This window comes from Eucyclogobius newberryi, unplaced genomic scaffold, assembly GCF_026437365.1.
Source record: "Eucyclogobius newberryi isolate DKJ021-1_F unplaced genomic scaffold, fEucNew1.0.hap1 SCAF_148, whole genome shotgun sequence".
Lineage (NCBI taxonomy): Eukaryota > Metazoa > Chordata > Actinopteri > Gobiiformes > Gobiidae > Eucyclogobius > Eucyclogobius newberryi.
Genome location: NW_027315777.1, coordinates 169,497 through 197,475, shown reverse-complemented (window position 1 = coordinate 197,475; position 27,979 = coordinate 169,497). Strand labels below are relative to the sequence as shown.

General features: G+C 39.1%; 2 protein-coding genes across 3 annotated transcripts; one reads left to right on the top strand and one right to left on the bottom strand.

Annotated features, from left to right (window-relative positions):
- Positions 1-9: 9 nt before the first annotated feature.
- Positions 10-27,937, top strand: ggt1a (gamma-glutamyltransferase 1a). The gene is made up of 13 exons (XM_072445433.1): positions 10-394; positions 23,561-23,734; positions 23,897-24,027; positions 24,198-24,287; positions 24,725-24,917; positions 25,682-25,842; positions 25,989-26,138; positions 26,499-26,635; positions 26,718-26,905; positions 27,048-27,175; positions 27,253-27,365; positions 27,439-27,552; positions 27,652-27,937. The coding sequence occupies exons 2-13, from the start codon at positions 23,565-23,567 to the stop codon at positions 27,796-27,798; spliced, it is 1,722 nt and encodes a 573-aa protein (XP_072301534.1). The 5' UTR covers positions 10-394; positions 23,561-23,564; the 3' UTR covers positions 27,799-27,937.
- Positions 504-18,113, bottom strand: LOC140360229 (leucine-rich repeat-containing protein 75B-like). 2 transcript variants are annotated; one of them, XM_072445434.1, is made up of 5 exons: positions 17,729-18,111; positions 9,903-10,031; positions 9,019-9,042; positions 8,319-8,431; positions 504-1,185 (listed from the first exon to the last, which is right to left on the bottom strand). In XM_072445434.1, exons 1-5 carry the CDS (start codon positions 18,011-18,013, stop codon positions 594-596), a joined length of 1,143 nt encoding a protein of 380 aa, XP_072301535.1. In that variant the 5' UTR covers positions 18,014-18,111; the 3' UTR covers positions 504-593. The 2 variants fall into 2 exon arrangements, with proteins under 2 accessions (XP_072301535.1, XP_072301536.1); XM_072445435.1 differs by lacking the exon at positions 9,019-9,042 and having other exon boundaries at positions 17,729-18,113.
- Positions 27,938-27,979: the final 42 nt, after the last annotated feature.

Below are 27,979 nucleotides of genomic sequence, written 5' to 3'. Positions count from 1 at the left end.
GAGGGGGGGCGCACGCCAAAAAGTCTTGACCTAGCAGTTTTGCCCACATCACGTGACTGGTTTTCGGCCGTGGAGTCTGTTGAACTTGTGTCATAGCTTTTGTTGGGAGATTAACGTAGAACACACAATGTGGAGCTCGGCCCTAGCTGCCAGCATTGGTCCCAGTCCTGGTTTACGCTCCCAAAAATCCTGGTTCACTTCAGCTGTACCACCGCTGCTGGGATGCTACTCCTCCTGACCCTGCCGACCATTTGATCCGAAACACCTCTAACTCTTCATCACCGTTCATCAAGAGTCTTTGAAGATACGTGAGAGCCCACCAGGTTATTTTACTCATCCTGCCCCCCTCCAATGAAACCCAACTTCGTTTCCAAGAGCACCATCCACCAACACAGTAAGTCCTGCTTCTATCATGTTATGTGTGTCATAGATGTAGTGTCGCTGTAGTGTCGCTGTAGTGTCGCTGTAGTGTCGCTGTAGTGTAGCTTTGGTCGGCCATACTGTTTGTGAGCACTGTTTGTGTGGTCGTGCTCTGAAGGGGACTGGTTTTTTGAGTGGGCAAATAGAGATAGCTAGAGTGCCATTGGACACAATCACCTCTCACAATAGTGTAGAGTGAAGTCTTTTGACAGCTGCTTTTCACCCAAACCCCATGGCTCAAGCTCATCTTTATTCTCCATATCTTCATCCTGTTCGACTTCCTCCTCCTCCTCATAATGACTAGGCTCCTCTATCGACGTCTCCAAGTGGTAGCAGTAAGGTTGGCCCTCGGTGTATTCGTAAATAGTGGGCAGGCTGCTTTTGAGAGAGCACCGCCGGCGTAGTGCAACGAGCAGCGGCTGCGGCATGGTGAAAATGTCCACGTTGTTGCCCAGATCGATCCACGACAAGCTGGTGAACATCTTGGGATCTTTGAGCATTTCCGTGAGGTCTTTGAGTATGGCGATGGTTAAGCGGTTGCCGTTCAGAGCCAGCGTGCTTAGTTTGGACATCGAAGCGAGGAGTGGAAGCAGAATCCTCAGATTGCCATCGTGCAGCTCGGTGAAGCTGATGTCCACTGCCACGACACTGTCCCGGTTGTTTTGGAGGTAGAAGGCGACCTGGCGGACGTCCCGAGAGGACAGAGGGATCCCGGACAGGTCAACAGTGTCGCTGGACAGTTTCTTCTGTAGGGTCGTTTTCAGGCTGCAACATGGAAGAAAAAAGAGTTTTAGAGTCATTTCTAATCTGACCCTTACATTCTGAGTCTCTGTTACCCCAGGGAAAACGATTTAAACTCTTTAATTGCACGTGACAGGTTAGACTAAACATTTCATTAAAATGCATCATGATTAGATTTAAGATTTTACTCATCTTGTTAAACTGATTTAACTCTTACCTAGCAACCATAATGTAAACAAGGGCCAAAATACATAAGAATTACACAATAGTTTTGATTTGACAAGTAATAATACATGACAACACCTTTATTTTGTTAAATGATTGTTTAAACTGTCATAAAAAGTGGTTAGTTGTGTGTAAATTGACTGCATTTTTGATGGATTTTGTTTAGAACTTGGTTCTACTTCCTGTACAACCTTTAATTTTATTCAAAACAAGTTCTTCATAAATTGACACTAGACTGACGTAAAACTAAACTAAATATAAATATATACCACAGGTCTTATCCCACGAAACTGACTAATAACGAAAAAAACTATCAATGTTTAAATCGTAAGAGTTAACAATTTTCAGTCAATAACAACTAATTTAAAATGTCACTGCATAAATATAGACATGCTCTTGAGATAGATCATTCTTCACATCTAATTACATGTGCATTCAAAAATAGCTATTGAATATAAGCTATTATATAATACAAAATTAAAGTCAACTTTCACAAAAGTGTAATACGCTGATATGCCTGGACTTTTGGGATTAATTTCACTGACATTGCACATTTGACTGATATTTAAACATAAAAGAGACATACTATCGCCTGACTTTTGTGTATAAATGAATAAATAAATGGAGCTGATTCAGTATTAGTCACTTATCGCTCCGTGTGGGACCCGCTGCCACAGACCCTGGTTAATGTTATGTATCCCGTGATGTGACTATGAAAGCGAGGGGATGACGGGGCTAACGTGGAGCGGAAGGCTGACAAAGTAGAAACTCAGGGAGGGGATTTGCCAGTGTAAACAGACGAGCCAAAACATCCGAATGAGGCAGCAGCTTGAGCTCAGAGCCTAGAGGGACGCGGGACCAGATCTGACAGAGCTCAAACTAAAAGACAAACTGCCCGTCTGACTTTTTAGGACAAATGCAACGTCTTTTATTGAGCGATCCTGCTTTGAACTAATAGACACCGTTATTGTTTTGCATCGAGAAATAGTGTGTGTTTGTGGATTGCTTTAAAATGCTATAGGTTTGAATCTTTGGGACGCTTTACTATGAAAATGAATATGTACATTTTGTGCTAATACACACATTTCAAAATTGTTATGTTTTTTATTGGTTGAAATTCTGCTGAAACGTTTCATAGAGTCTTTAAAAGATTGTGTAAGTGCGATTGGTTTTGTACGTGTAATGGGTTTGTAAGACCATTTTGTATGTGTATTTTGTAGGGAAGCTGACAACAGGGATAGATGGAGGAAGATGAATCCAGTCCAACTGTATTTATATAGCACATTTTATAAACGAGAGAGTTTCCAAAGTGCTGCTCGTAATAGCAATATAAAACAGACACTTAGCTCTAAAATTCAACTACCGGTGAATAAAATAACACTTTTCTTTTCAAACAAATAGGACGAGGCCCAATAAAATCTACGGCAATATAAACAATACATTTAAATGAAATTCCATGAATATTTATTTATTTTTTAAACGTACAAAAAATGAAACTGATAAAAATAAATCAAATAAAATCTGAAAAAAGGGCCACACAGCTCACATGATTTTGAATATCAAGAGAATAGAAGTGGGTTTATTGAGTTCAGGGCGATAGACAGCAGCAGTCTATCGGTTAAACGTATTACACACATTGTAAATGAATAAAGTAGTAGTTGTCTTACAAAGTCACAATATACACAATATGATGCCACTATAACTTCGCAATGAATTCAAATTAGTATGAATTTCAGATTCAACCCATTGCCACTTTGTTCTCCACAGCAGATAACAATCTTTATATATTATTTACAGTTGTACCTTGGCCTTTTGTATTCTGCCACTCTAGAGCACTCCACTCTCTCCTCCCTGTGGATGTTTTACCTCACGCTCTTCCTAAAGTGTCCCGATGTAGCGCCGCTTCAGTGTCAGGGTAAATTATAATATCCTCCGGCGCTTGGTGACTTTATGACATCCACTGCAGTACCTGTCAGTGGTGCAGCCTTTGATGTGTTTTTAGGGTCATAGTCACATTTTGATAAAGCCTTTTTGATAAAGATGCTTGACTGCCTTAAATTAAAACTGAATGATGGCAATATGCGTTTGACAGTTTGGTCAAACGGTAAAGCAAACAAGAAGTATGCAAGCTGCTAAACCCCATTAGGGGCAATGCTGACATAAATTATTAATATTTAGTCAGAATAATGACTCAATATTTTATTCAGAAAATATAAATCTCTAAACTAAAGTTTTATAATCAGACAAACGTGAAATGTCTGTAAATTGAATCACTAAAGTGAAGAAATATCTACTTTTATTATTTTTAGAATGCAACTTTTACATTTTTTGTTTTGAATCAGTTTTTCTAGGATTTTTTACTATATACAAAACACTCGATATTCCAGTTATGCATATGTTCAAATCATCCATGATATTATCTACATTTTAATATATTGCCTACCTCTAACATCAATACAATCACATTATGTGGAAAAGTCAATTCATATCAGTGTTTTTTTTCTTTACACAGGGGGTTAAGGTTGTAGAATTTAAGTTGATGTTTGTTCTCTTAATATCAAGCTCACTGATGCCTCACACCCGCAGCTGATTTAAACTGACTGAACATAACTAATATAATGTCCATAACATTTACATTTTTAATTTACTTCCATGCGCCTAAAGTGGGGTTACATAATCTGACTGCAACCTTCATCCACTTCCCTGCACATTTTGACCTCAGAGTGTTGTGTAAGACCAATCACTGCTTCTGTAATGGCTCCAACCTAGCAAACCCTCATGAGGTGAAAATGGATTTCGATCACACATCTCGCTGCTTTTAAGCTTAGCACAGCCGGCTGAAACCAGGCATGAAAAAGGCATTCAGAGGAGGCAAACTCTATTTCCCTCACATTAATCTGATCGCCTCAAAAGCACAGCCAAATGTATCAAGACAAAAGTGGTTTGAAGAAGATCAAAGAGGCAGCTCAGTGAGCAAGGAAATTCATGACATTTGATATTTTAGTCGCTCAAAGAAGAGACAATTGGATCTTATATGAGCCCAATGTAACTGTTCTACTGCCTACTTGTCTCCATGTGGATGCTATTGCTTTTAGTTACAACTTGATACAGCAATCAATTTAACTTTGTATCTCATTCATTCATTCTTCTTTAAAAATGTTTCTGGGATATGCAAGATATGTTTAAATCCAGTCACAGTGGGTTGCAAAGACTTAATCGAAATACATTTTAGACGAGAGATGGTGGATACGTTGCAGATAGAATTTTATTTTAGTATTATTTATAAAGCAAATGATAATCGTTCTATGCTCGTCAACATAGCTTACTAACCCATGCTCAGGAGGTTTATGGTCTAATGCCCTGATTACATTATTGTACTCACATAATCTATCACACTGCCATTATATCCACAACATCATTAAGTCAGTTGTTGATTTGATAATGAGTTCATCAGCACCACTTCAACCACAGAGGCACCTTTTTGCTTTTTCATCTCCAGATTATGAGTTAAACTATATAGGGTTTGTACTTAACCAATGAACCTTTTGAAAAGTCTTTTAAATTGCAATTCGGTCCGACTACATTAAATATACGACCTATATAGTGGCAGCTCTTATCCCGTTGTTAATTTTGCCTGAGGTGTCCTCACGTCCCCTGAGGCCATTACTCCCACGCTCACACCATTATTATCTGCACCGTCATTTACACTCCAGCTCTGCTCTTAAAACTCTTTATGATCAGTCTCTATTTCAGCCACAGACAAAAGAAGGAACCTAACAAGCGTCTGCGGGTGTGTGAATGTATGTGTGAGGAGGTCAGTGGATCCTTGTTATAAAGCGCTTTGAGTGACCATTTACCAATTTAACTACACAGTTCACTTTTGCAATTAAAAAGTTTTACCTGAAGGCTGGGTATGTAGGATTCATACATAGTATTTCATAAACATAACTATGTGTGTCTTCAGATAAGTCCAAATTATAGTAGCTGATGTACTTGTTTCCATTTTTGTTTTGGTTCTCCAGGCAAGTATCAGTAGAATGAGCAGCACATTTTGGGTTGCCAGATCCTACAAATAAACTACTACTGACTACTATACTGTTGCAAATAAGCCTAAAATGGCTCTGAACACTGCTGTTGTCAGACTAAATTCTGGAGGTTGTGAACTTTCGAAATGAGGCCTGAGCAGAACTTTGTGTCCACAAAACGCCGGGGTGGCAACAGTAACCCAGATGAAGTTGTGGTTTAAGAGAGTAAAGCATTCTGAAGGACCCTACCTTTAATTAAGTGTAGGTCTAGCACTCGTTTACGACAACTATTATCTCATTACCACTAATAACTGTCATCTATAGCATGTTTGCTACAGTACAAAACTATACACTACAATGCAGCTAATTAATGCAATTACATATTTTTATCTTCATTCTTATCCTGATTGCATTGCACAATTACCACAATTATTACCATTATCATGCACCACTAATCAGGACTTCAACTAATATCAAATAAAAGAAAGCTGTGATGTTTAGTTTTATGTGAAGGCTAAAAAGGTCACATGAAGTGCTGACATTTTCCCACACGGGGCCCCTGTTGGGAGAATCTATAGGCAGCAAATTGGAGCCCCTGCCTCAGCTCACTATAGTGTGGTAATGATTGGTATATGGAGCTTATGGCGCCATGGAAACGGTTGCAAACGAAAAGGAAAAACACACAGCCTGACTTTTTTTTCCACCTTTCACCCGTTTGTGGAATGCATATCACAACTAGCGATGTCATGATTATGAAGTATTCGAGAGTCGTGATTTTTCAGGTCAAAATACAATCATAAAAAACAAACAAAATTATAATCGTGACAATTGTATAATCGTATTTTTAGTTCAATCTATGGTCCCAAAAAAAATACATAAATGTAAATACGTTTTTTTAATCTGGCTGTTATATAATATTAATTATAATTGTAATATTTAATTTTATTCTTAGTCTTTCAGAAAGATCAGTACCGTGAAGCCGGTCACAAACTTGAGGAATAGACGATGGGAATTAAAGACAATTTAAAGATTTCACTGTTGTTTAGTCACAGTCTCAATAATCAAGAACAATCGTTAAATCTGAATTCTTTATAAGAAGTTGTTTCCATATGTAGGTGTCTGATCTCTCTGTGACAGGCGTGTTTGTAGAGGCACGCAGACTGTCAGCGCTCACAGCATCCACAATATTAATAATCCTCTAAGGACTTTCACTTGAATGATTCATGTGACCCCTGCTGTCTCTGAGTCTCCGCCTTCAAGAAGCCGAAGGCACGACAAAGACGAAAGTGTTCCTTTGTCACTTATTTACTTTAAAGTCAATATTAAACAACAGCTACACCTAATACAACTAGCACTTTTACCACAACTATAACAGTCACAACAGGGGCTATTTAATGATATAGGTAAATCAAATATACCTTTTAATACTACAATAACTATATGAATAGAGTTTTAAGCACTGATAGCGGTCGTGCTACTTCCTACTTGATACAGGATTTATATGTTTATCAAAGTATCTCCGTGACAAATCTCCTTGAACACGTCTTTCCTTCTCTCTGATTTTCTGCGCTGATACCTTTTGGCCGAGTCATAATGAACCTGTCCTGTCTCACTGTGTCGCATTGTGTCTCCTCCTTGACTAAGAGATTATTTTCATCTTGCGAAATTGAATGCATTATTCTCGGGCATCAAGCCATCTGTGTGAGAAGCAATTGCATAAAGCCGAGGCACGATAGCCGGCCTCTTTTCACAAAGACAATTTTTGTACTTGTACACAGAGCTAATACAGAGAGTCAGTCTTTTAATCTCTTGGAAATCTTTCTATAATAAGATGAAATTGTAATTTAGCATGACCCTTCTAAGCTTCGGTTAAGAGAAAGAGGGTACAACACTTTCCTCAATGCATTTTCTGAAATTATACGACTAAACTTACTGCATTTACTCCTTTGGCCGCTGCCTTCACATCACAGCATCCGGGTGCACAATCATATTTGGCAGATACTGGATAGCCTTTTTGATTAAATTAGCCATATACTGTGACTGGAGTGTGCCATCTGGGTTTTAGTGTCTTGCCCAGGGACACAGCAGGTATGAGCTTAGAAAAAGGTTATGAACTCTTTATTAAATTTAGCCACCTTCCTCCAAGGATGTAACTTTAAAAATGTAACCTTTAAACCAATGGAGCTCAAACCTTTCACACAAAGTACCACCGTGTAAAATATTTAGCTTCCCAGGTATCATCAGGGGAGTCTAATGCTAAAAAACGGTCCGAAACTGGGATAAAATCATGCCCAAACTGAGTATAAGCAAGGTCTAAACTAGAGTAGTCAAAAGTATGGAAAATCAGATACTAGATGCTCATTTGAACAAGTATCGATACTAAAAAAATGTGGCCTTTCCTGAAAAGTTTTAGAATTGTCTTGCGCTTGATCACAACTACCGGCAGTATAAGACCACAATGTTTAATCAAGAAAGAACTATTATTTTGTATCGAAAATGTCTGTTGTCTAAAACCTTGACTTGAAAAAGATCCTTTTTAAAATGATCATCGTGGGATCAAAATTGTTAATGGAGTATATTTTCTTTAGTATCAAATTGGAGTTTTAAACAACACTAGTTTAATGTACCACAGTTTGAGAAATACAATCTCGCAGCCATTTTGAAATTGGTGTGATCATTTGCCAAATAGCCTTTTGTAAATTGGCAAAAACCGTCCAGCCCAAGCAGCTCTACGCCTGGAGCTTTAAGAGATCCCATCAGCTTGGGGCCAGCTCTGTCCTGGTTCAATATCAACTACAAAGATGAAAACCTCTTCCTCTATCTCTCCACCCCAACCTGGAGCCGGCCCAGAGCAGCAGATTTATGATTATTACATTAGCGCCTGGAGGTCTGGGCACAAGGGCTTACCAGGCCTGGGATTTCCTTCGGGACATGCTCTGCCGCAGCCACTTGGAGTGCGGGGTCAGGTGGTAGATCAGCTGTCGGCAGATCTTATCCGACGACTTTATTGTGTCTGCGTCCTGGAGGAAGAGAATACGAAAACGTCACACGAGGTCAAAGTACCAGTCCAATCCAAGAAAATGTCATGAAACTAAAAGAAAATGTGATTCGGGTGTTCAAACTGAGATGGTAAACAGCTGACCGTAGACATTCATTATTTGCGAATTAGAATAAAAAATACAAATGCTCTTATTTTAGAAGGCCAGAATTGTTAAGAATCTCTGTATAATGATCTTTACGGGGCAATTGTGTACCATCTTAAGTGAGGTGTTGGTATAATCTGCATAATCTTGTTCTTGTACAGTTGATAATCAAGCTAAAAATAGGGAAAAGGTCGGGAAATATGTAATACTGTCTGTTGTGTTTCTTGTGGTTATTGCTTCCTATGTTTTGAGCGCTGCCTCTGAAAGAAAATGTGTGACAATCTAATCACATGCAGTGTTCATCGGTGAGGAAAACAGAGGAAGTGCACAGGGGAGATTCAGCCTTCGCCGGGAAACAATAGGCACATCTGATCATTATGCTTGTTATGTGAAGGCTCTGGCAGTGACTTTCATATCCAATGTGCACAAAACAAACACACACTTTCTATTTTCTACACCACTACCTTGGATTTTCTTGTTCCTGATGGCTGTCAGGTGTAACACAGATACATAAAGCATGGGTTAGTTAAAAATAAAGTCCTGCTTCATTCATCAAATACAGTGATTAGTATTTCTTTCATCATGGCACCTATTAGTGAGTTGGATTATGACAAGATTTGATATGCTAAAAGTAAGAAATAGTGGGAACATTTACATCAGAAATCAGAATAATACAATGTGTTTACAAGAGAAATCTGATCATCAACGACTCCTGGTGACACGTGTCGGGTAATTAATGGATTTTACTGGAGTAACTGTTGTATTTGGAAGAGAAAGTACAATGAATTTAAACTATTTCGATCTTTAACATTTGGTCTTTCCTTTTTGTTATTTGCCACATTAGTTTTACCCCTTTTTTGCATCTTTTTCCTTGTTAAAACCTGTACAGATGAGAAAGATCAGAAAGATGTCAGATCACTCACATCAGATGTAAACATTTACATGATTTCAGTCATCTGATTATGGGGAAAATCAGATAATGATCACATGTTTGACGTGCATGTAAACGTAGCCACTTAGCAAGAGTCCTAATGTTGAGACGATGAGAAGAAGGGTCAGGTTTCTCTATTTGTGTTGTTATTTTTAGAATATCCAAAAGGAAAAGCCATTAAATGCTAAACCTGATCGATGAATTGTTTTTAAAGACTTGACCCACGCAATATGTAACAAAAAAATAGGGATATTAACAATTGTGATTTAACTTGTCTCACCAAATTCTGAATTTCCATGAACTTAGATGATTACAGGTGAATATATTTTCGGCAATAACATCAGTACAACATCACGATCAGAACTGCAAAACATACATCTAATTAAGACATCTACATCATCTCTTAATGTCATGTACCTTTTTTGGGCACTGCATCTCTCGTGCCAGGCTGAGCAGCAGCTCATGGGAGATGGGATCCACAAGGTTGAGAAAAGAAGCATTTTTGTACAAGATGTCGTTCAAAGATGTTCCTTCTAGTCCCAGATCCTGCAGCGCACAAAACAACAGAACAACAGCAGTAATTATGAATAGCATATACAGAAACCCGCTGCGATTTATTTTTTTACTTTTGTGGGGGGGAAATGCATTACTGTTGGTGAGGAAGAGGTCCCAGCAGCACCGAAGACGATGTGACTCGAAATGGAAAGATAAAAGAGCTGTTTGGTTTTAAATATTCATTAGTGGAGACTGCAGCTTTCATCTACAGCAGGGAAGTCGGATCTGGAGGGATTCAGAGGAGTGGAACAGTTAGGAAAGAGACATTTGGATGCTGGATTTGCGTTCAAAACTCTGAGGAAGACCACCGTTTCCCTGCTTACAGTATGAACTAGGGCTGAACAATCTTGCCGAAATATCTAAGGGCAATTTTTCCAGACAAACGATGTGATTGCAATAACATTTGCGACATCGGAGCATCAATGAGGACTGAAATCTGATCTGATGAACTAAAGCAAAAATCTTTGTAGAGCTTTTAGAGAGAATATGACTTAAACAATGATATATATTCGAAGTATTGAGTGAAGATGAAAACCCTCGAATGTGCCTTGGACTGCTCCCACCCTCATTAACAATAAAAGACAAGTGAAATGTAACGTTCGGGCTGACGACGCGCAGTGAAGGTAAATGAAGCGGAGTGAGTCGTGAGAGATGTGTGTGGCCTTTTGAGGGGGATTAGAGTCTGACAGAGAGCGCTGCAGCTGGAGCGACTTCACATCCTCCTCTGATGAAGGAAACAGTAATGGCAAGAAAGTAAACACCGAGTATAATGGAGGAGCAGACATTAACGACAAACCAGCCAGAATTGATAGCATGAGACAGGCCAGCATTAGTTCGACTTTATGCAGTTTAGACCTAAATTAGTCCTAATTAACAGAAGACGACAAGAAGTAATTAGTTTAGTGATGTTTAGTCCTGGTTAACGCTGAATGACTGGACAAAGATCTGGCTGTGGCTAAGAAATAACAAGCTATAATAATAATAAGCTTGACAAGGATTCGTTCTAAAACTGATGGGGTTGGCAATATGGACAAAAATGAACATCTGGAATTCCTCCCCCCGATGCATATTTTCCCAATGCATCAGGAATGTGCTATAAATTGTCAGTAAATGTCTTGGTTGGAGTTCAAATCTAGTGGATCCTAATATACTTTATACCCTTGTTCGAGAGATTATACTGGATTATTTCTGAGGTCATTAGTAATTCTATTTACAGACATTGTAATTTTGCAAAACAACAATTGTAGAATACATTTTAAAAAACATATCTCCCACCTTTACTTAAATGAGTCATCCTGGTTTGTTTACTGTGATTTAGTTCTGGTTTGGTTCCTTTTCAGTCTGTTCACATACATTCGTTGATATTTTGTTCATGTTTTCAATCATGTCAGACCTGTTTTAGACCATACATACCTCTTGTAACATTCTATATTATACAATACTCATCTAGGCTTTTGAAACATGATCTACAGCGGACCCCAATGACACACAGGGGACTTCACCCAAACCCCATCAGCATTGGTTTTATCAGACAGTCTGAGTGGGAGGCTGCAGCGCCACATTACCGGCTCCCCTTTCAACAAGGGTAACAGTAAACATGGTGTGAACCCGAGGCGGGGGCGACAAGCTTCAGCCCATCTGACAGAAGAGTACAAATATATTCCACCATCATTTCACAGCAGAACATCAAGGCTTGTTTCTCAGGCTGTGGTACGGTCGTCACAATAAGGGCACTTATGCTCTGAGAGATCGAGATTCGGACATGTGTAATCGAATATGCCATGGTTGAGGAGTTTAAATCGAGATGTTTACAGCCAATCCACTGGCAAACACGTGGTTTCAAACAGAAATCAGACTTTGGAGGACGAGAGTTGACATTTTTTGTGTTAATTGGGATGGATTAAATGTCTGCATAGTTTATGTTCATGAAATCATTACTAAAAGCTGTTTACATTTATTTTTTTGTATTAATATTAATGTAATAAAAAACTGAGATTGACCTACACGAGGACACAATTTGTGATAATTTTCTCTATATTGCCCAGCCCTGGTTTATTTCAAATGACTAGTCTTGAGTTTTGCTTGGTTTAAGAGTAGTACCCCCAGATAAACTGCAGCAGGGGCATTGAAGGAAGATAGTTTTGATGTTAAAGCAATAATATCTTCATGGAGACAAGCAGGTGGCAGACACTCCTTAAAACGCAGTGCACATGATTATATTTAAGACTTTGTTAAGTATGTTGCTTATTTTCCCCCAGTTTGACAATTTTGGTGATGCTTATAAAGTTTTTAATAGGCAGAAGCATGGGCGGAGCCAGGCCCTGGCTTTGGGGCTTGAGCCCCGGATCTTTGTCCAAAAGCGCCGGATAAAAAATGCATTATGACATCACTAAGTGGATAGCGCAAGAGGTATAACATTGGGTTGGGGCATTGGTTATTTCAGTTGAACTGATGTATGATTGGCTGCATGTAGAAAGTGGGCGGGAGCATAGAAAGTGTGCGGTGTTTACAGCACGTCGCGCAATCTGACCAATTTGGCCTTTTCTCCATCATTTAACTGAGGTTTTGCAAAAAGTGAAGGACACAAGAGCAGATCAACTGGAAAAAAGAGACATTCAGAACATGTGCTGAAAAACAACGTTTATCTAACGTAGAATAGACAACAACAGCACATGATCGTTCAAACCATGAATTCATTGTGGTTGTCGGTGTAGCAGTGGCTCAGGTTTTATTCATAAAGCTAAAGCAGAGAAACTACAGGACAAACAGCTCACTGAGGTAGGTGTCTGCTAAAGCTAAGATTGGCCTTATTGTTCAAGGCCGACTAGCCTGGACAGCAGAGCATCAGTCTGTGGATATTAGTGATGTGACTTCGAGCCCTGTCAGGGGCATGTTTTTCATTTGTTTTGTCACTGATTGTTTTAAAGAATATCAAGATGTACAATTTCTTGAACAACTAAATGTCACCTCTGCTGTTCTGTTCAACGTTTTGTGGAGGGAGGAGCTCTCTCAGAAGGCAAAAAGTCTGTCTTTGCCTTTGGAGGGTTACTGTCTGTAACTGCACTAAAACCACATCATATTGGCCAGAATGAACCCCCTCCCTTTCTTTTTGGGCTAACCCCCAGATGTTTAGAATGTCTGGCTCCGCCACTGTTACCTAACAACCATATTGTAAACAAAGGCCCAACTCCACATAAATTAGAATACCGGTACACAATAGCTATGATTTGACAAACAATAATACTTGATAACATCTTTATTCTGTTAAATAAATGTTCAAACTATCAGAAAATTGTCAGTTGCGTGAAAATGTACTTAACGGCTGCTCCTCCTGCCGGCAAAATGTCCAGTCCAGCATTTATAATCTCATCCCAGTCCCGTTCGTAAATTTGACCAGCACACTAACTCTCACAAAGTCATAATGTCGCTACGTGAGAAGTTACATTTCTGTGCGTTTATGCTGCAGGAGAGAGTGAGTCCACAACTATATGGACATTGTTCATAATAATGTTCTGAAGGTCTTGGAGGCATCTTGACGACTGTGTAGTATAAAGCAACGGCTGGATGACAAACAGGATATGACTTTGGCAGGAGGAGCAGCCGTTAGGTCACTTCAAACGTTATGCACAGACTGAATTGTCCTGGCATTTTATCTGGAAAGTCTCTAATTGATGAGATTCTGTTTTAGAACTACGATTGGAGTGATGTAAAACTATGATAAATATTTACCACAAACATGAAAACCTGTCATGTGCACTTTAAGTCCTCATTTAAAAATGCTCTGCGACACTGAGAATCACTTGCATGGATTATTTACATATATTCAACACTTATCCTGTCTGGGACACTCATGTGTTCAGTGAAACCAATCTCAGCAAGATCTTTCAGACATTTCGTTTCTTTAATATTTCTTTTTGATAATAGTGCTGCTCATTTGGAGGGAGCTGGCCTGTGTCCCCTGTGATGAGGTCCTCATGGAGCGACCTCGTTTATGTGCGTGGTTTGATTAAAGAGCTCCAACTCTCTCTCTCCCTTTCTCATGCAGACTTGACAGTCTGTAAACGGAGGTTTTACAATTCTGGTGACTGATTCTTATTCCTTGTATGTCTTTATTATTACATAATGCTGTTGTTAATGGCTCAGTAGCTATTGCAAATAGAAGTGGTGAAACGCAAACTTGATGGCATCTTCTTTCAAGAGTGAAGGGTTTTGATGTAATAACATTTGTTATTACCATAGATACCAGTGCTCGATATAATATCTTTATCTATTTAAGAAAGGAGTCTCCAAAATTTGTAGCATATAGTGGTTTAAAATGAAATTTCATTAAATACGATCAAATGTCTTTTCAGCATCAATTGCAAGGATTCTTTGAAAGTTGTAAGATATGAAATAGTTTCCTTATATGATCGGAACCTTGGCGGCCTTTAATGAAGCCTGTCTGATCAACATGAATCAGATGTCCAATCACATTTTCAAGCCTGTTTCCTAGAAGTTTGGGGAGCACCTAGAAGACACATTGAGCAAAGATCCTTAACAGAAAACATGAATGATAGCTTCCTCTACTGAATACTTCTCATCCTTTCCAGAAAACATTGATGGCAGCTTCCTCTAATGAATTTGGTAATTTCCTTTTGCTTATTTCTTCTGCTTATTTCTCTATATGCATCGTCTTGTATTTACTGGCACAAAAATGAGTGACTGTTGACATTGTTGAGTGGTTGTAGATAAATAATTCAGAGGGTTTGCAAAAAGAAAATTCCAAATTTGACGGGAAATCCTGAAAATACTAAAAGGCTGATGAATACCAAAAGTAATCACAGAAAAAATATCTACAGAAAGTAATCGTATGAGGCTGTATACTGTATGTAGCAGCTTATATTATATTGTATATTGCTGTTATGTTGTATGCCTAGTAGAGGTAAATTTCAGTCAAACTATATTTAGTTTATTTATGAGCCTGGACAATGACAAGATCATCTAAACATGTTAATTAGAGGAGATACCAATAGGCTTGAGAATATCTTTCAAAACTTTAAACTCTTTTTAATGTCAAATTTCCTCACTTCAAGAACATTTCACTCGTAGTTGGTTCTACTTCTATTTTATACAGAGTTTTATAATAAACATATATTTATCTGATCACCACACCCTCCTCATTCTCGATACTTCTTCTTTTCTCTTCTTGTTCAGTCAACGAAGCATTTTTCCAGTTTTGCCATCTGTACTTTCCAACTTGAGAAAATCTAATTTCGCAGAAGCCTTTTTATACTCTTTGTTTATATGTGAGATAATCTGCCCTCGAGTATAAACTAGCCAAATCTCCCTGACCGCTGTGGCAGAGGCTATATCGTTACACAGTTTACACCTTTTTTCAGTTCTTGTATACACTTTGTGGATTTGTGAATAAGAGTAGTCTCTTTCAGTTGGGTGTCTTAATCTCCATATATATACATAGCCCAAGTCCTTAATACCTTCCTTACAACGATTGCAGTTTTTGAAAGTGGAATATAATCCTAACTTGACCTATCTATGCTGAGTTTAGGATCAGATTAAAATCTCCCCCTATGAAACACTGAGCGTATGATTGCGAAGGTATCAGGAGAGCATTTCTAAAAAACTAAGGGTCATCTGTATTAGGGGCATAAATATTAATCATTGAGTCATTGGGGTCTCATATAAGTCAGACTGTACCATGAATATTCTACCGTCTTCATTTTTTCATTTGACATATTTTTATATTACATTTTTTGTGAAATAAAACACCTCTAAATTTGGAGTTATACAAGTTATGCACTTTACCGATCCAATCTCTATTTAATTTATCATGCTTCTAATCTGTCACGTGTGTTTCTCGTAAGAGTGCTATATCACACTGCTGTCCTTTAAAGGATTCCATGATTTATTTATTGTTTTCGTTTGATAAGGTTATTTATTCCATTAACATCCAATGAGATTACAGTTATTTTATTCAACTTGCAATAATGAAGAAGAAAAAAAGGACATAAGTCTAAGTCCTCCACGCCGAGATAGAATAAACCATTAGTCATTGACTGTCATGTGACCGTCTCCTCCAGTAGTGAACAAAATTAGGGTTATATAGCAATGGCTTCGTTCTCTGCTGAGCTGGAGCTTTCAATCACCAGGCTGGTTCAAACTCGTCCTCGCCCAGTAGCTGTGGGATCCACCTGGTCAGGAATCCGGGGAGATCTGCATGATCACTGCCCTCAGGTAACGAGATCAGACACAGTTGTTGCTTCCTCTCCATGACTTTCACCTGTTTCTCCAGAGTGCCTATATCATCTTCATTTGCGCTCCCTCGAGTTTGTACTTGTTCCATTTGCTCGTTAAGGTTTCAAAGTGAAGTCTCATTTTGGTGAGATGTTGCATGTGCATGTTGAGCACAGCATTACCTGACAAATAGATTGTACAGTGATTCCATGTCAACTCTTTGCTGGTTTTAGGGCTGCAGCTATCGATTATTAATCTTCTCATCGAGTAATCCATTATTATATATTTTTTAACATTCCATAAACCATTGTTAAAAAGCATATTCATAAAAAAAAAAAAAAAAAACACACAACTGCACTATTTATACAGAAAGGTACTTGGAAACGGTGTATTTACTTTGGTGTGTGTAAAAAAGGCACATTAAAATCCTGATTCACTTCCATAATCTTCAGCTAACTCCTCCCATGATTTCTCCTTCCTGCTGCTGTGTATATGGATCTTTACAATCTAAATGAAATAATTAGACACCTCGAACATCATCAACAGATCGACTAAACACATACTTTCTTATAGACAAACGGAAATCAGTGCATGCCTCAAAGCAAACCTGCTTATTTCTCTATATGCATCGTCTTGTATTTACTGGCACAAAAATGAGTGACTATTGACATTGTTGTGTGGTTGTAGATAAATAATTCAGAGGGTTTTTGTCTTTAGATAGTCATAGAGGAGGCCAGATGGAGGTGATTTGAACATGAGCAGAGTGATGTGTAATTTTGGAGATTAATGGATGTAGTGAAAGGGGCCATGAGGTTGAGGGCAGACACTGCTTTTGACTCATATTTTTCTTTTATCGCATATACTCCAACTACAGGATTTCTAGTACGCTATAAATACATTCAAGCCATTTCCACAACAAGTATGAGCAGCATAATAAATGGTCAAACATCTTATATTGTAGAAGGTTTCTTTCTTTCTTTTTTCTTTTCTTTGTTTTCAGATTGAATTCCCAGGTCAGACATTGTTGTGTACATTGTTCTTGCAGAGGTCATGATAGAAATCTACATTTGGAGCAAAGACAAGGGCAAAAGGGGGTGAACTGTATTTGGAAATAAGATCATGCCCGCGTGTGGTTATTCCGAGTTACTCATTCAAATCAAGTGTCAACACGGGGAGGACAAGGACAGCGTAGTGAGTCACTTATAACATAACAGGCCCTCCGCTCTGCCAATGGCCCACTTTCAGCACAAGCACATAGTAAAAGCTTTGGCATCGGAAGACTTGGGGCACCAGCTTGTGCGGGAACATGTTTCAAGTTCAGACTCTGAGGTCAAAGACGAGGACAACGCAAACTAGAACATCACCAGACACCACTCTCCATCTGTTGCGCTCAAAAGGATGTGCGTAGTGAGCAGCGGGACACAAATAAACCACAATAAACACACATGCACCCTCACCTTTCTTAGCAGTTTGAGCACGTCGGTCGCCTGCTCAATCCTCCGCTCGCGCAGCAGCTTCTGGATCTCTTTTATCCACGCCACTCGCCTCATGTACGGGCTGTGGTTGGTCCTCCGCAGCATCCCGGGCAGTTTGTCGGATTTGAGCATCAGGGCGAAGAGAAAGTCCCCTCCGCCCCTGGCGTCGCTGCCTCTGTCGCTCTCCCCGGCGCCGTCGAGCTTGCGCCGCTTCTTGGATAAATTCTCGTTGTCCAAGCTGCTCTGCCGGCTCAGTCTGGAGCCCATGTCGGGGCAGAAGTGGTGTTTACGCTGGTGTCACTGGTGGGGGAATCGCCGAGAGGAGAGACCCATAATATGCCCCGATGTCCCGCAGAGTGGGGGAAAGCGCCGCGTTCAATACGTCGATGTCCGGCGATCTCCAGCGTTCCTCCTCGAGCGCCTCACGCACGCGCCGCAGTTTCCCCCGCGCACAGAGACGGCTCGGATGCGTTGAATAGATTGAAATACGCGTGTCTGGGTCTCCGGATGCTGAGGATGCTGAGGATGCTCCGGCTCCGTGCGTCCTCCGCGTCTGTCTGCTTGTTTTTTTTTACATCCGCGCAGCGTGTGGCGTCCGACCAATCCGCGCGCGCGTCGTGGCTCCGCCCCCAAAAGCGTCAGATCTTCAGCAAAAACTAAACGTAAACATGTCAAAGATGTGTCTACTGTTATGCGCTTCTGCCGCTGCATTATCCGTGCCAGAAGCCGCGTTTTGATCATTTCTAAATCCGCACAGATCCGCCAGTGGCTCGGTGAAATAAAATGTAAATACATGTGTCTGTGGGCAAACATGTTCTGGGTCAGCATGTTCGCGTCTGTCACAATCACGCTGAATCACTATCGGTCTCGAGGGGTGCGCTGACTTCTGTGTCCCGGGACCCTCGGGGTGCGTTCAACTAAAGCGCTTGACCTTTGATTTGTCTGTGAGCATATTGTCCTTCTATGATAAAAATATGTTATATATATTTAGTGTTGGGTGGGAATTAATGCACTGTTTTCCTAGATAGTGATCCTTAATTATGGTGGCCTAATTTAAACCAATCACCCCGATGTGATGTGATGTGTGACGTCAAGATTTTTTTTTTTTTTTTTTGATAATTGTGAGAGGAAATGTCATGATTTAACGATTATTCACGATTATTGACACTATAGCACTAAACAACTTAATTTACTTTATCTAAAAATATTACCATTCCCTTATACAACCAGCTTTATGCATTAAGACTGTTTAATTGAAATATTTAACATAAACACCCAGATAAAATGGCACAGAATCTTTTGACTATATATTGGCCATTTGCCTGACGAAGGCCCAGTTGCCTCTTCACCTGTAAATACATTTCACTTGCTAGTTAGAAGTGTGCAGGAAGTGTGCAGGATTCCCCCCCTAGTACTATATATTGGCTCAAAATGGCTTATATTTTGTTATATTAATATATGATTGTGGATGAGCTAATAATCACAATTATCGATTAACTGAATAACCTTGGATTTCTTAGATATGACAGACTTGTTTTGATTATCACCATACATTTTGTACTTCAATAAAAATGATCTGTGCTATTGTTTAAAATAAATAAATAATGTTTTTAACTCTTTATGGAATATCATACACTATTAAATCATGTTTAGCCTATACCTTCAGTTATCACCACATTCCTTCTGAGCCTCTCATGAAGCTGGGTTAAACCTGTTGCTTAGAAACAACAGCAACGCCTGATTTGATTTGCCTGGCTCAGGGAGAATAATGCATTTAAACTGTGTGTGAAACCTACTGCTGGAAAAAGGAGCGAGAGGCTCAATCCCTATAAGCAAAATATGCACGCACGCGCTTGTATCTGGATGACCCACAGACACCTGTGGGTCACCCAGACCTGAAGATAGTACGAGGGCTATGAATATTTAAGCATCTATAAGCTATAATCATTAGGCCTGACATGTAGTGTAAAAGATAACTAGAAACCGAGTGACTGCGTAATGCATAGCCATATCCTATAGTTGCCATGATCATTGAATGAGGATAACACTGCAAGTAATATAAAAAGCAACACCACACTTGAGACGCTAAATATCTACAAAACAAACTTCATCAATGCGACCAGAGCGCAACATGTTCTATGTTCTCTTTTCTGTGTTTTATCAATTACCTTTGAAAATTTTGGAAAAAAGAAAAACCCCAAAATACTTCTACAGTGCTTGTTCTATGTATGTCCGTTCTGTGTACAAATACAGTACAAGTACAAGAATACAAGCACACAAGTGATCTTCCTCAAGCAGAAACACTCAACACTCACAAGATGTGTTTCTTTGCACAGTTCAATGTATTGTTTGTTCATGTTTCTATATTTTCTTAAATAATGTTTATACTTCAAATGCTTGTTATACTGTGGGTACAGACTTCTAGTAATTGAAGCATATGCATTGTTTTTGTCATTCAAAGTTTCCCATAAGTTTACATTGCAGAGTTTGTCAATTAGACTTAAGACATCTGAAAACACTACAAGTACTAAATTTGCTCTTCTACTGACCTCTCATTTGACGATATAAGCATATGCAAAAAGAATGTGTGAGCGTTCAATTCCTTTCCGCCTCGACCAGTCATGTGACGACATAAAGAATATGCTTCGACACTCATCATTAATACCAAGGATTTTGTGTTCATAAAACAACAAAAAAGAAGAAGAAGAAGAAGAAGAAGAAGAAGAAGAAGAAGAAGAAGAAGAAGAAGAAGAAGAAGAAGAAGAAGAAGAAGAAGAAGAAGAAGAAGAAGAAGAAGAGGGGTGTTGTGTTACTTTTAATGGTGGTTGGCAGCCAACTAAAAATGAAAAAATGCATTTACCGTTACCTACTGTAATTCGTACGTCTTCTGTAGTTGTACATTTCTGTAGTTGTACGTCTTCTGTAGTTGTACGTCTTCTTTAGTTGTTCGTCTTCAAAGTGTGTGTTCCACAATATACCGTAAACAATATATTATATATTACGGTATATCGTGGAACACACACTTTGAAGACATAAAACTACACTAGGTGGCTGTAAATGCACCTTTCAGTTGGCTGCCAACCTCCATTAAAAGTAAATCAACAACAGCAGCATGCTGAAAGCAGTCAGTGTGTGACAGTGGTGGACCGTAGTAACAGTGGTCACTCACTCTCACTCACTCACTGTTTCACCATGGAGATCTCTGAAGTCCAACTGACAAACTCTGCAATGCAAACTAATAGGGAAACGTTTAACTAATACAAAATACAATGATAATACAATAATATATTATTTTAAAAAAATCATATATTATTTTAAAAAATCATATATTATTAAAAAAAATAATTAGGCCACACGGCCAGAGAAACTCTGTAATGAGTACTAATAGTATTTATAGGGAAACTTTTATTTTATGTCATTCTGAAAAAAATTATAATGATTACTGATGAAAACACTGCACATGCTTGTAGTTCCACGTGCCAGGATCATTGCATGACGAAAACACTTATTCATTTTGGTACTTGTTGGTTTTGTAGTTTTTTTTGAGTGACAAGATAAAAGTTTCCCTTTAAGGGGATGCATACGCTACAATTGTAGTTCTAGTTAGTTCTGGGCAGTTGCCATTGGCCATTGCAGGATTGCGAGTAGTAGTTAGTTCTAGAACTACAGAGAAGTTCTAGAACTAACTACTACTACTATTCCACCACTCTAAAAGGTAAGAAAATTGCAAATTTGATGAGAAATCCTGAAAATACTAAAAGGCCGATGAATACCAAAAGTAATCACAGAAAAAATATCTACAGAAAGTAATCGTATGAGGCTGTATACTGTATGTAGCAGCTTATATTATATTGTATATTGCTGTTATGTTGTATGCCTAGTAGAGGTAAATTTCAGTCAAACTATATTTAGTTTATTTATGAGCCTGGACAATCAACAATATTTGTGATTAGATTTGGACCTGGCAGCAGATGGATGGGCCGCTTTATCAGTTGGTCCCAGCCTCGTGTAAGGTTCTGTCGAGGTAATGCACTTGGGTATTGCGCCGTCACTGATGCTGCCAGTCTGGATCCCTGCAGCAAAGGTGAAGGCTTGGGCATTTCAATTGGTGCAAAGCAGGGTGCCGAATATAATCCAAATAGAGTATGGCAGTGTTACTGAGCATGGCAACGCTTCGGTTTGAACCAATCACACCGCCCGAGAGCTGGTTGGATGTGGCATGAATCTGTAAACAGAACACTTTCTCCTGCACTCTGGAAAGCCTGGAGGACGGGCAACGGAATAAATACAGTTATAAAAGAGTCACAGAAAGAAAAAACAGATCACACACACATGTTTAAGGAGTTCTTTTGCAAAAAATAAATAGTACTAACTAATTTATCAAGAGCAGAATTCAGTATGTTGAATTACAATACACAAACCTCCCTACTAACTTTATTGTCACTGCTAAAAGTCCTAGTATGGCAAGGCAAGTTTATTTGTAGAGCACATTTCATACACAAGGCAATTCAAAGTGCGTCACAAAACAGGAAAACAATCATTAAAATCACAAAGAAATTACTGACCATACACATAGCATTCCAGACACTCTTTCCCATATTTATTGGACATTGCCAGCATGACAGGTGTCTCCGGGATGGACTGATTCTTTCCCATAATGCTATTGCTGCTTAACATTATGTGGATTTTTTGAGTTATAAAGCAACAATGGGCTTTAGGTGGAAACACCCCAGATCAATAACCAATGAAAGTAATGCAATGCTGTTCTGTTCAGCTTCATAAAGTCACATAATGTTTGAAATGTCTTTGAGAGTTTTTGACCCTATGCTGTCGCTTTAATGATTCAAAAAGTTACCAATGCCCTCTGTGTCCTTTTGTTTCTGTCTGTGCCCACTCAGTCTGCCTGGTACTTTCAAATGGGCATGAAGGGTATGCTTATTATGCTGAGAGCTTTAGAGCATACAAATGAGGTGCCACACCGCTGATATTTGGAACCACATTGCTTCTATCGTTAAATATGAATCAAATCGAGGAATATCTCCACTCATTCTTTTTTTTGTTTTTTTTCCTTTTCTCAGTTTAAGGTTTAGACCTGGTTTAATTCTGAATCTGTCCTGCTTATCCCTGTTTTAACCTGATTACCCTCCTTGTTACCCTCAAAAATAAATAATGAAAATTAAAAATTAAAATACAACAACAACAAAAACAACAACAACAAATAACTATAAAACAAACAAACAAACAAACAAACAAACAAACAAACAAACAAACAAACAAACAAACAAAAACACGCATAAATAACACTTTTCCATGTTGTGGAGGGAGGGGGGATGACAGTGGGTCATTCAGAGCCGAAGATAGCACAAGGGCTGTGTAATGCATTTGTCTATGTTATTCTCTAGTTATTTCTTTTGTCTTCATTTAGTCAATCACACAATCACACTAGGTCTAGGTTTGAGACCAGGCCTAATGTAGACTTGGTTTGGTTCTCGTCCTGGTCCAGTGTTGGTCTTGTCCTGATTTAGTCCAGGTTTAAGTCCCAGTTTTGATGTAGTGATTGTGCAAGTGTGAACACACCTCAGTCCCACAACATTTACTACTGTGTGTTTAAGTTTGACTGCCATATGACACATGTTGTTTTTACCACACAGGCCATCACCAAACTCTAAACCTCACTTGACTCATTCTAATAGCATGTTTACCTACAACTATGTAACTTCACCTAAATATTTGGCCATACAAGAGCTGTACTGGTGCGAAGAGGACATTGATGGAATCCGACTCACTGTGGGACGAACTGGTTTTCTTGTCCAGGAAAATGGTTGGGAAGTCCCTGATTGCTGGTGTGGTGGTCCTGGTAGCTGCAGTGAGCCTGTTTTTGGGAGTGATTATGGGACTGGGGAAGAAAAACACACCTGCACCGACCGACCACTTCTACTCCAAGGCAGCCGTGGCGGCAGACGCTGGGAAGTGCTCTGAAGTGGGAAGGTAAAGTCACATTAAAATAAAGTATATAAAGCACTGCTGTATCTTCAGGAAAACCTTGCACATTCAGGTGACATATTTAATTAGGTTTGATGTTGATGTTTCATACTTGTCATTGTTTTATCTTTGAAATTATTTTGCAACTCTTATACTCTTGTTTTATAGGGATATCTTGAAGAAAAATGGTTCGGCTGTGGACGCCTCCATTGCTGCCTTGTTGTGTGTAGGACTGTTAAACGCTCACAGTATGGGAATTGGAGGAGGACTCTTCTTTGTCATCTACAACGCTACAACAGGTCAGTTAGTCACTTTTAAAACCAATAGCAATGTATGAGACGATTTAGATGTATACGACAACGACATAACGTCTATAAATGCAATCCTGTTTGAATGTAACAGTTTGTTATGTCGTGACACTTTCTACTTAATCACTTTCATACTTTCTGTCACATGTTCTGTTTTCCAGGTAAAGTAGAAACTATTGATGCCAGAGAGACTGCACCCATGAATGCCACTGAGGACATGTTTGGAAACAACACTAAACTTTCACGTACAGGTAAAAGCACCAAAACATTCGAGCAAGTCACTGGAGAGCTCTCACGTCAAATTTACACTCTGGTTTTGCAATAAGCCAGCCCGTGGGAGTTATAATGAGGGTGTCTTCTCTCGTGAGATATTGAACAAAGCTGAAAAAGCATTTGAATCATTTGAAATTTAAGGGACGATTGCAAATAAAATATTGTGTTTTTGTCTGTATAATCCCTCAACGGTCCTGGTAGGTTCCATAGCTGTCAACTAAAACAACTTTAGTCCAGTTTACAGGATTCAGTACAGTGTTTTTGTAAGTTATAAGAAGTAAGTGTAATTGAAATAGATCAACAAAACAGCATGGGAACAGTGTATCAAAATATATCTAAAAAAAAAGGCTTCAACATTTAGTGTTAAGGAGCAAACATGTTCAAATTGTGTCTTTGTGTTTTGTACCTGATCTAGGGGGGCTGTCGATAGCCATACCCGGAGAGATTCGTGGTTATGAAATGGCTCACAGAAGACACGGCAGGCTGCCCTGGAAGGAGCTGTTTGAGCCGAGCATCGCTTTGGCCCGGGATGGATTTCCTGTTGGGAAAGCCTTGGCCCACGCGCTGTTCAAAAGCAAAGAGTCTATTCAAGGGGATGACATCATGTGGTGAGGACGGAGAAGTTGGTAATAACAGAAGTAAATATGATGGATGAGGTTGAGATGTGTGATGTTCTATTTTTTTAAAAAGGACATTTTAAGTAAAAACAACTTTTATGGGCCAAGTTAGAATGTTTCCTCATCATTAAATTTGTATCTTGATTCTTTCATACATGTGTTGTGTGTTCAGTGTAATGAAAATGTATGTTTTCACCTACCCCCTCTTAGTACAAACTAAATTTGACTCAGAGTAATTCATGTAGGGTTAAAAAATGTCACATAGCCAATTTTCAACAGCAAAAACATAACTAAATATCTGCTGCTTTCTGCTGTAAAATACCACTCCGAGTGAATGTCAATCAAACATTTCTGTTAAGCCGTTTTGTAATCAACAATACAGTTTACACAATATAAAATAATGATCTACGCATCTTATAGCTTAATACGTAATACCAGAAAAGAAGCACAAGTAATTGTATTTCTACATTTTTGTGAGACAAGCCAAGATGCAAAACATTCTTTTGTTGTTCACCATGAGCCCAAGTAGAATTCTTATTTACAAACTAAAAAAATACTTATTTTTTTCTCTTAGGTTTGATAATGAATCAGTTGCTTGCTTTTTAAGTTGGATTATTAAAGCTTGATATGTTATTATTTATAGATAGGTGCCTGTGTATGCAAATATGTTTTTGACCTTTCACATGTCACGGAAGTGCCAGGGAGTTGACCTTGGTCATTTCTTTTTTCATTCCTACTTCTCTTTTATTTTGCAGTGAAGTATTTTGTGATTCCGAGAGGAACATCCTGAAAGAAAATGATATTGTTCGGTTTCCAAAACTGGCCGAGACGTACCAAAGAATAGCAGAGGAGGGCCCAGATGTCTTTTACAACGGGTCCATGGCACAGAGCATTGTGGAGGACATCCAGGCGTCAGGTCTCACATTCAGATTCCTCATTTACTACTTTAATCTTTATTATTCACAACAGAACATACACATTTGTTATTTTACTCAATTAAACATGTTTCTGTTCATTTCTGTTCTGAGCGATATTAGATTTGATGAGTTATCCTTATTGTAGGTGGAATTATTACATTGGATGACTTGTCGGAGTACCAGCCTGTCCTGAATGAGAACCCTCTGCGTCTGAGTGTGGGAGAGTACACCATGCATGTTCCAGACGCTCCCTCCAGCGGCCCTGTCCTTGGTCTGATCCTCAACATAGTGGACGGTGAGCGGCAAAGGGCCTGTGCATTCAGCCAGAAGAAAGATGTCAGGTCCTCACAGGTCGCCTCATCAGAGTGAACTCTCTGCTTTTGGAAACACAAAACAGAGCAGCAGCACTGCATTTGTGCCAGACTTAAATCACCATCTATGCACAGGCCATCTGCTCACACAAGTCATTTACTGTAGCTTGGAATAAAAATGAGTTATTTAGGTCAGAAAATCAGAACATCTTTTACTCATTGTGCTTAGAGTTGACAGTCAGCGTCAGATTGTGGCCTGAAATAGTTTTCTCTGAAATCAGACAACAGTGTTCTAGCGATATATATGATATCCATTAAAACAATTTCTTGTGAATGTCTTTCAGGGTATAACTTTACAGACACAAGTGTTTCCACAGCCGAACAAAAGACCCTAACATACCATCGAATAGTAGAAGCTTTTCGTTTTGCTTATGCAAAGAGGAGCAAGCTCGGGGATCCACGTTACCTCAACATAACAGACGTAAGCTGTGTATATGATACATATGTATGTGTGTATATTTATATACAGATAAAAAACTGATAGTTTCTGTTTTTTTTTGTAGCTTATCCAGAACATGACCTCAGACTACTTTGCAGACGGCATAAGGAGTAAAATATCAGATGACACCACATACCCAGACAGTTATTATGAGCCTGACTACTTTGTCCCGGACAACCACGGGACGGCCCATCTGTCCGTCATAGCAGAGGATGGGAGTGCTGTGGCAGCAACCAGCACAATTAACTTATAGTGAGCACCAGTCATACACCAGTCATATACTAAAATGCTAAAATGAATGTGTATTACATATATATATATATATATATATATATATATATATATATATATATATATATATAATAATTTACTTTTCTAACCATTCTGTCTTCAGTTTTGGATCCAAAGTAATGTCTCGATCGACAGGAATCATTTTTAATGATGAAATGGATGACTTCAGCTCCCCCTATATGACTAATGGCTTTGGAATTCCCCCATCACCCAACAACTTCATCCAACCAGGTATGGCTGTGTCATATTTGGATTTATGATTTGTCTTTGCAGTTTGTGGTCAGTTGTAACCCAGTGGTCTATTCCAGGCAAAAGACCACTGTCATCCATGTGTCCTACAATTATCTTTGACAAAGACAACAAAGTGAAAATGGTTGTAGGAGCTTCAGGCGGCACAAAAATCACTACAGCCACGGCCTTAGTGAGTCCTATGTATTTCTGTGTAGCCATACTCTATAGATCTGACCTTGTATAACAATCCTGTCCAATACCAGGTCATATTAAATTCTTTATTCTTCAACTACGACTTAAAAAAAGCAGTGACAGAGCCAAGAGTTCACAATCAGCTCAATCCTAATATGACCGTGGTAGAGGAGGGCTTTGAGGAGGTATGTACTGTAACAATAAATTCAACCCAATCACATTTATTATAATAATACATATTGTTTGGAGAGGCAGCTGATGTAAGTAAAATATTATATTGTCAGAGTGTCCTGGAGGGTCTGGTCCAGAAGAACCATGTGACAGAGATGTTGGAGACCCCAGACTCAGTGGTGCAGGCCGTGGTGCGACAGGGGGGTCGTCTGTGTGCAGAGTCCGACCCCAGGAAAGGAGGCTATCCAGCGGGCTACTGAGGCAGGATGTTCAGCCTCTCGCTGCCACTGTGACAATACAACCCTGAAAAACACTCACACAGACCCAATGGAGACATCTGTGATGTTTTAACTCCAGAAACCCTTTAAATTAAGACATTAAAGACAGAAATTGACTGCCCTCTACCTCCGAAGATGTATCGCAAACCATGGACACGACATG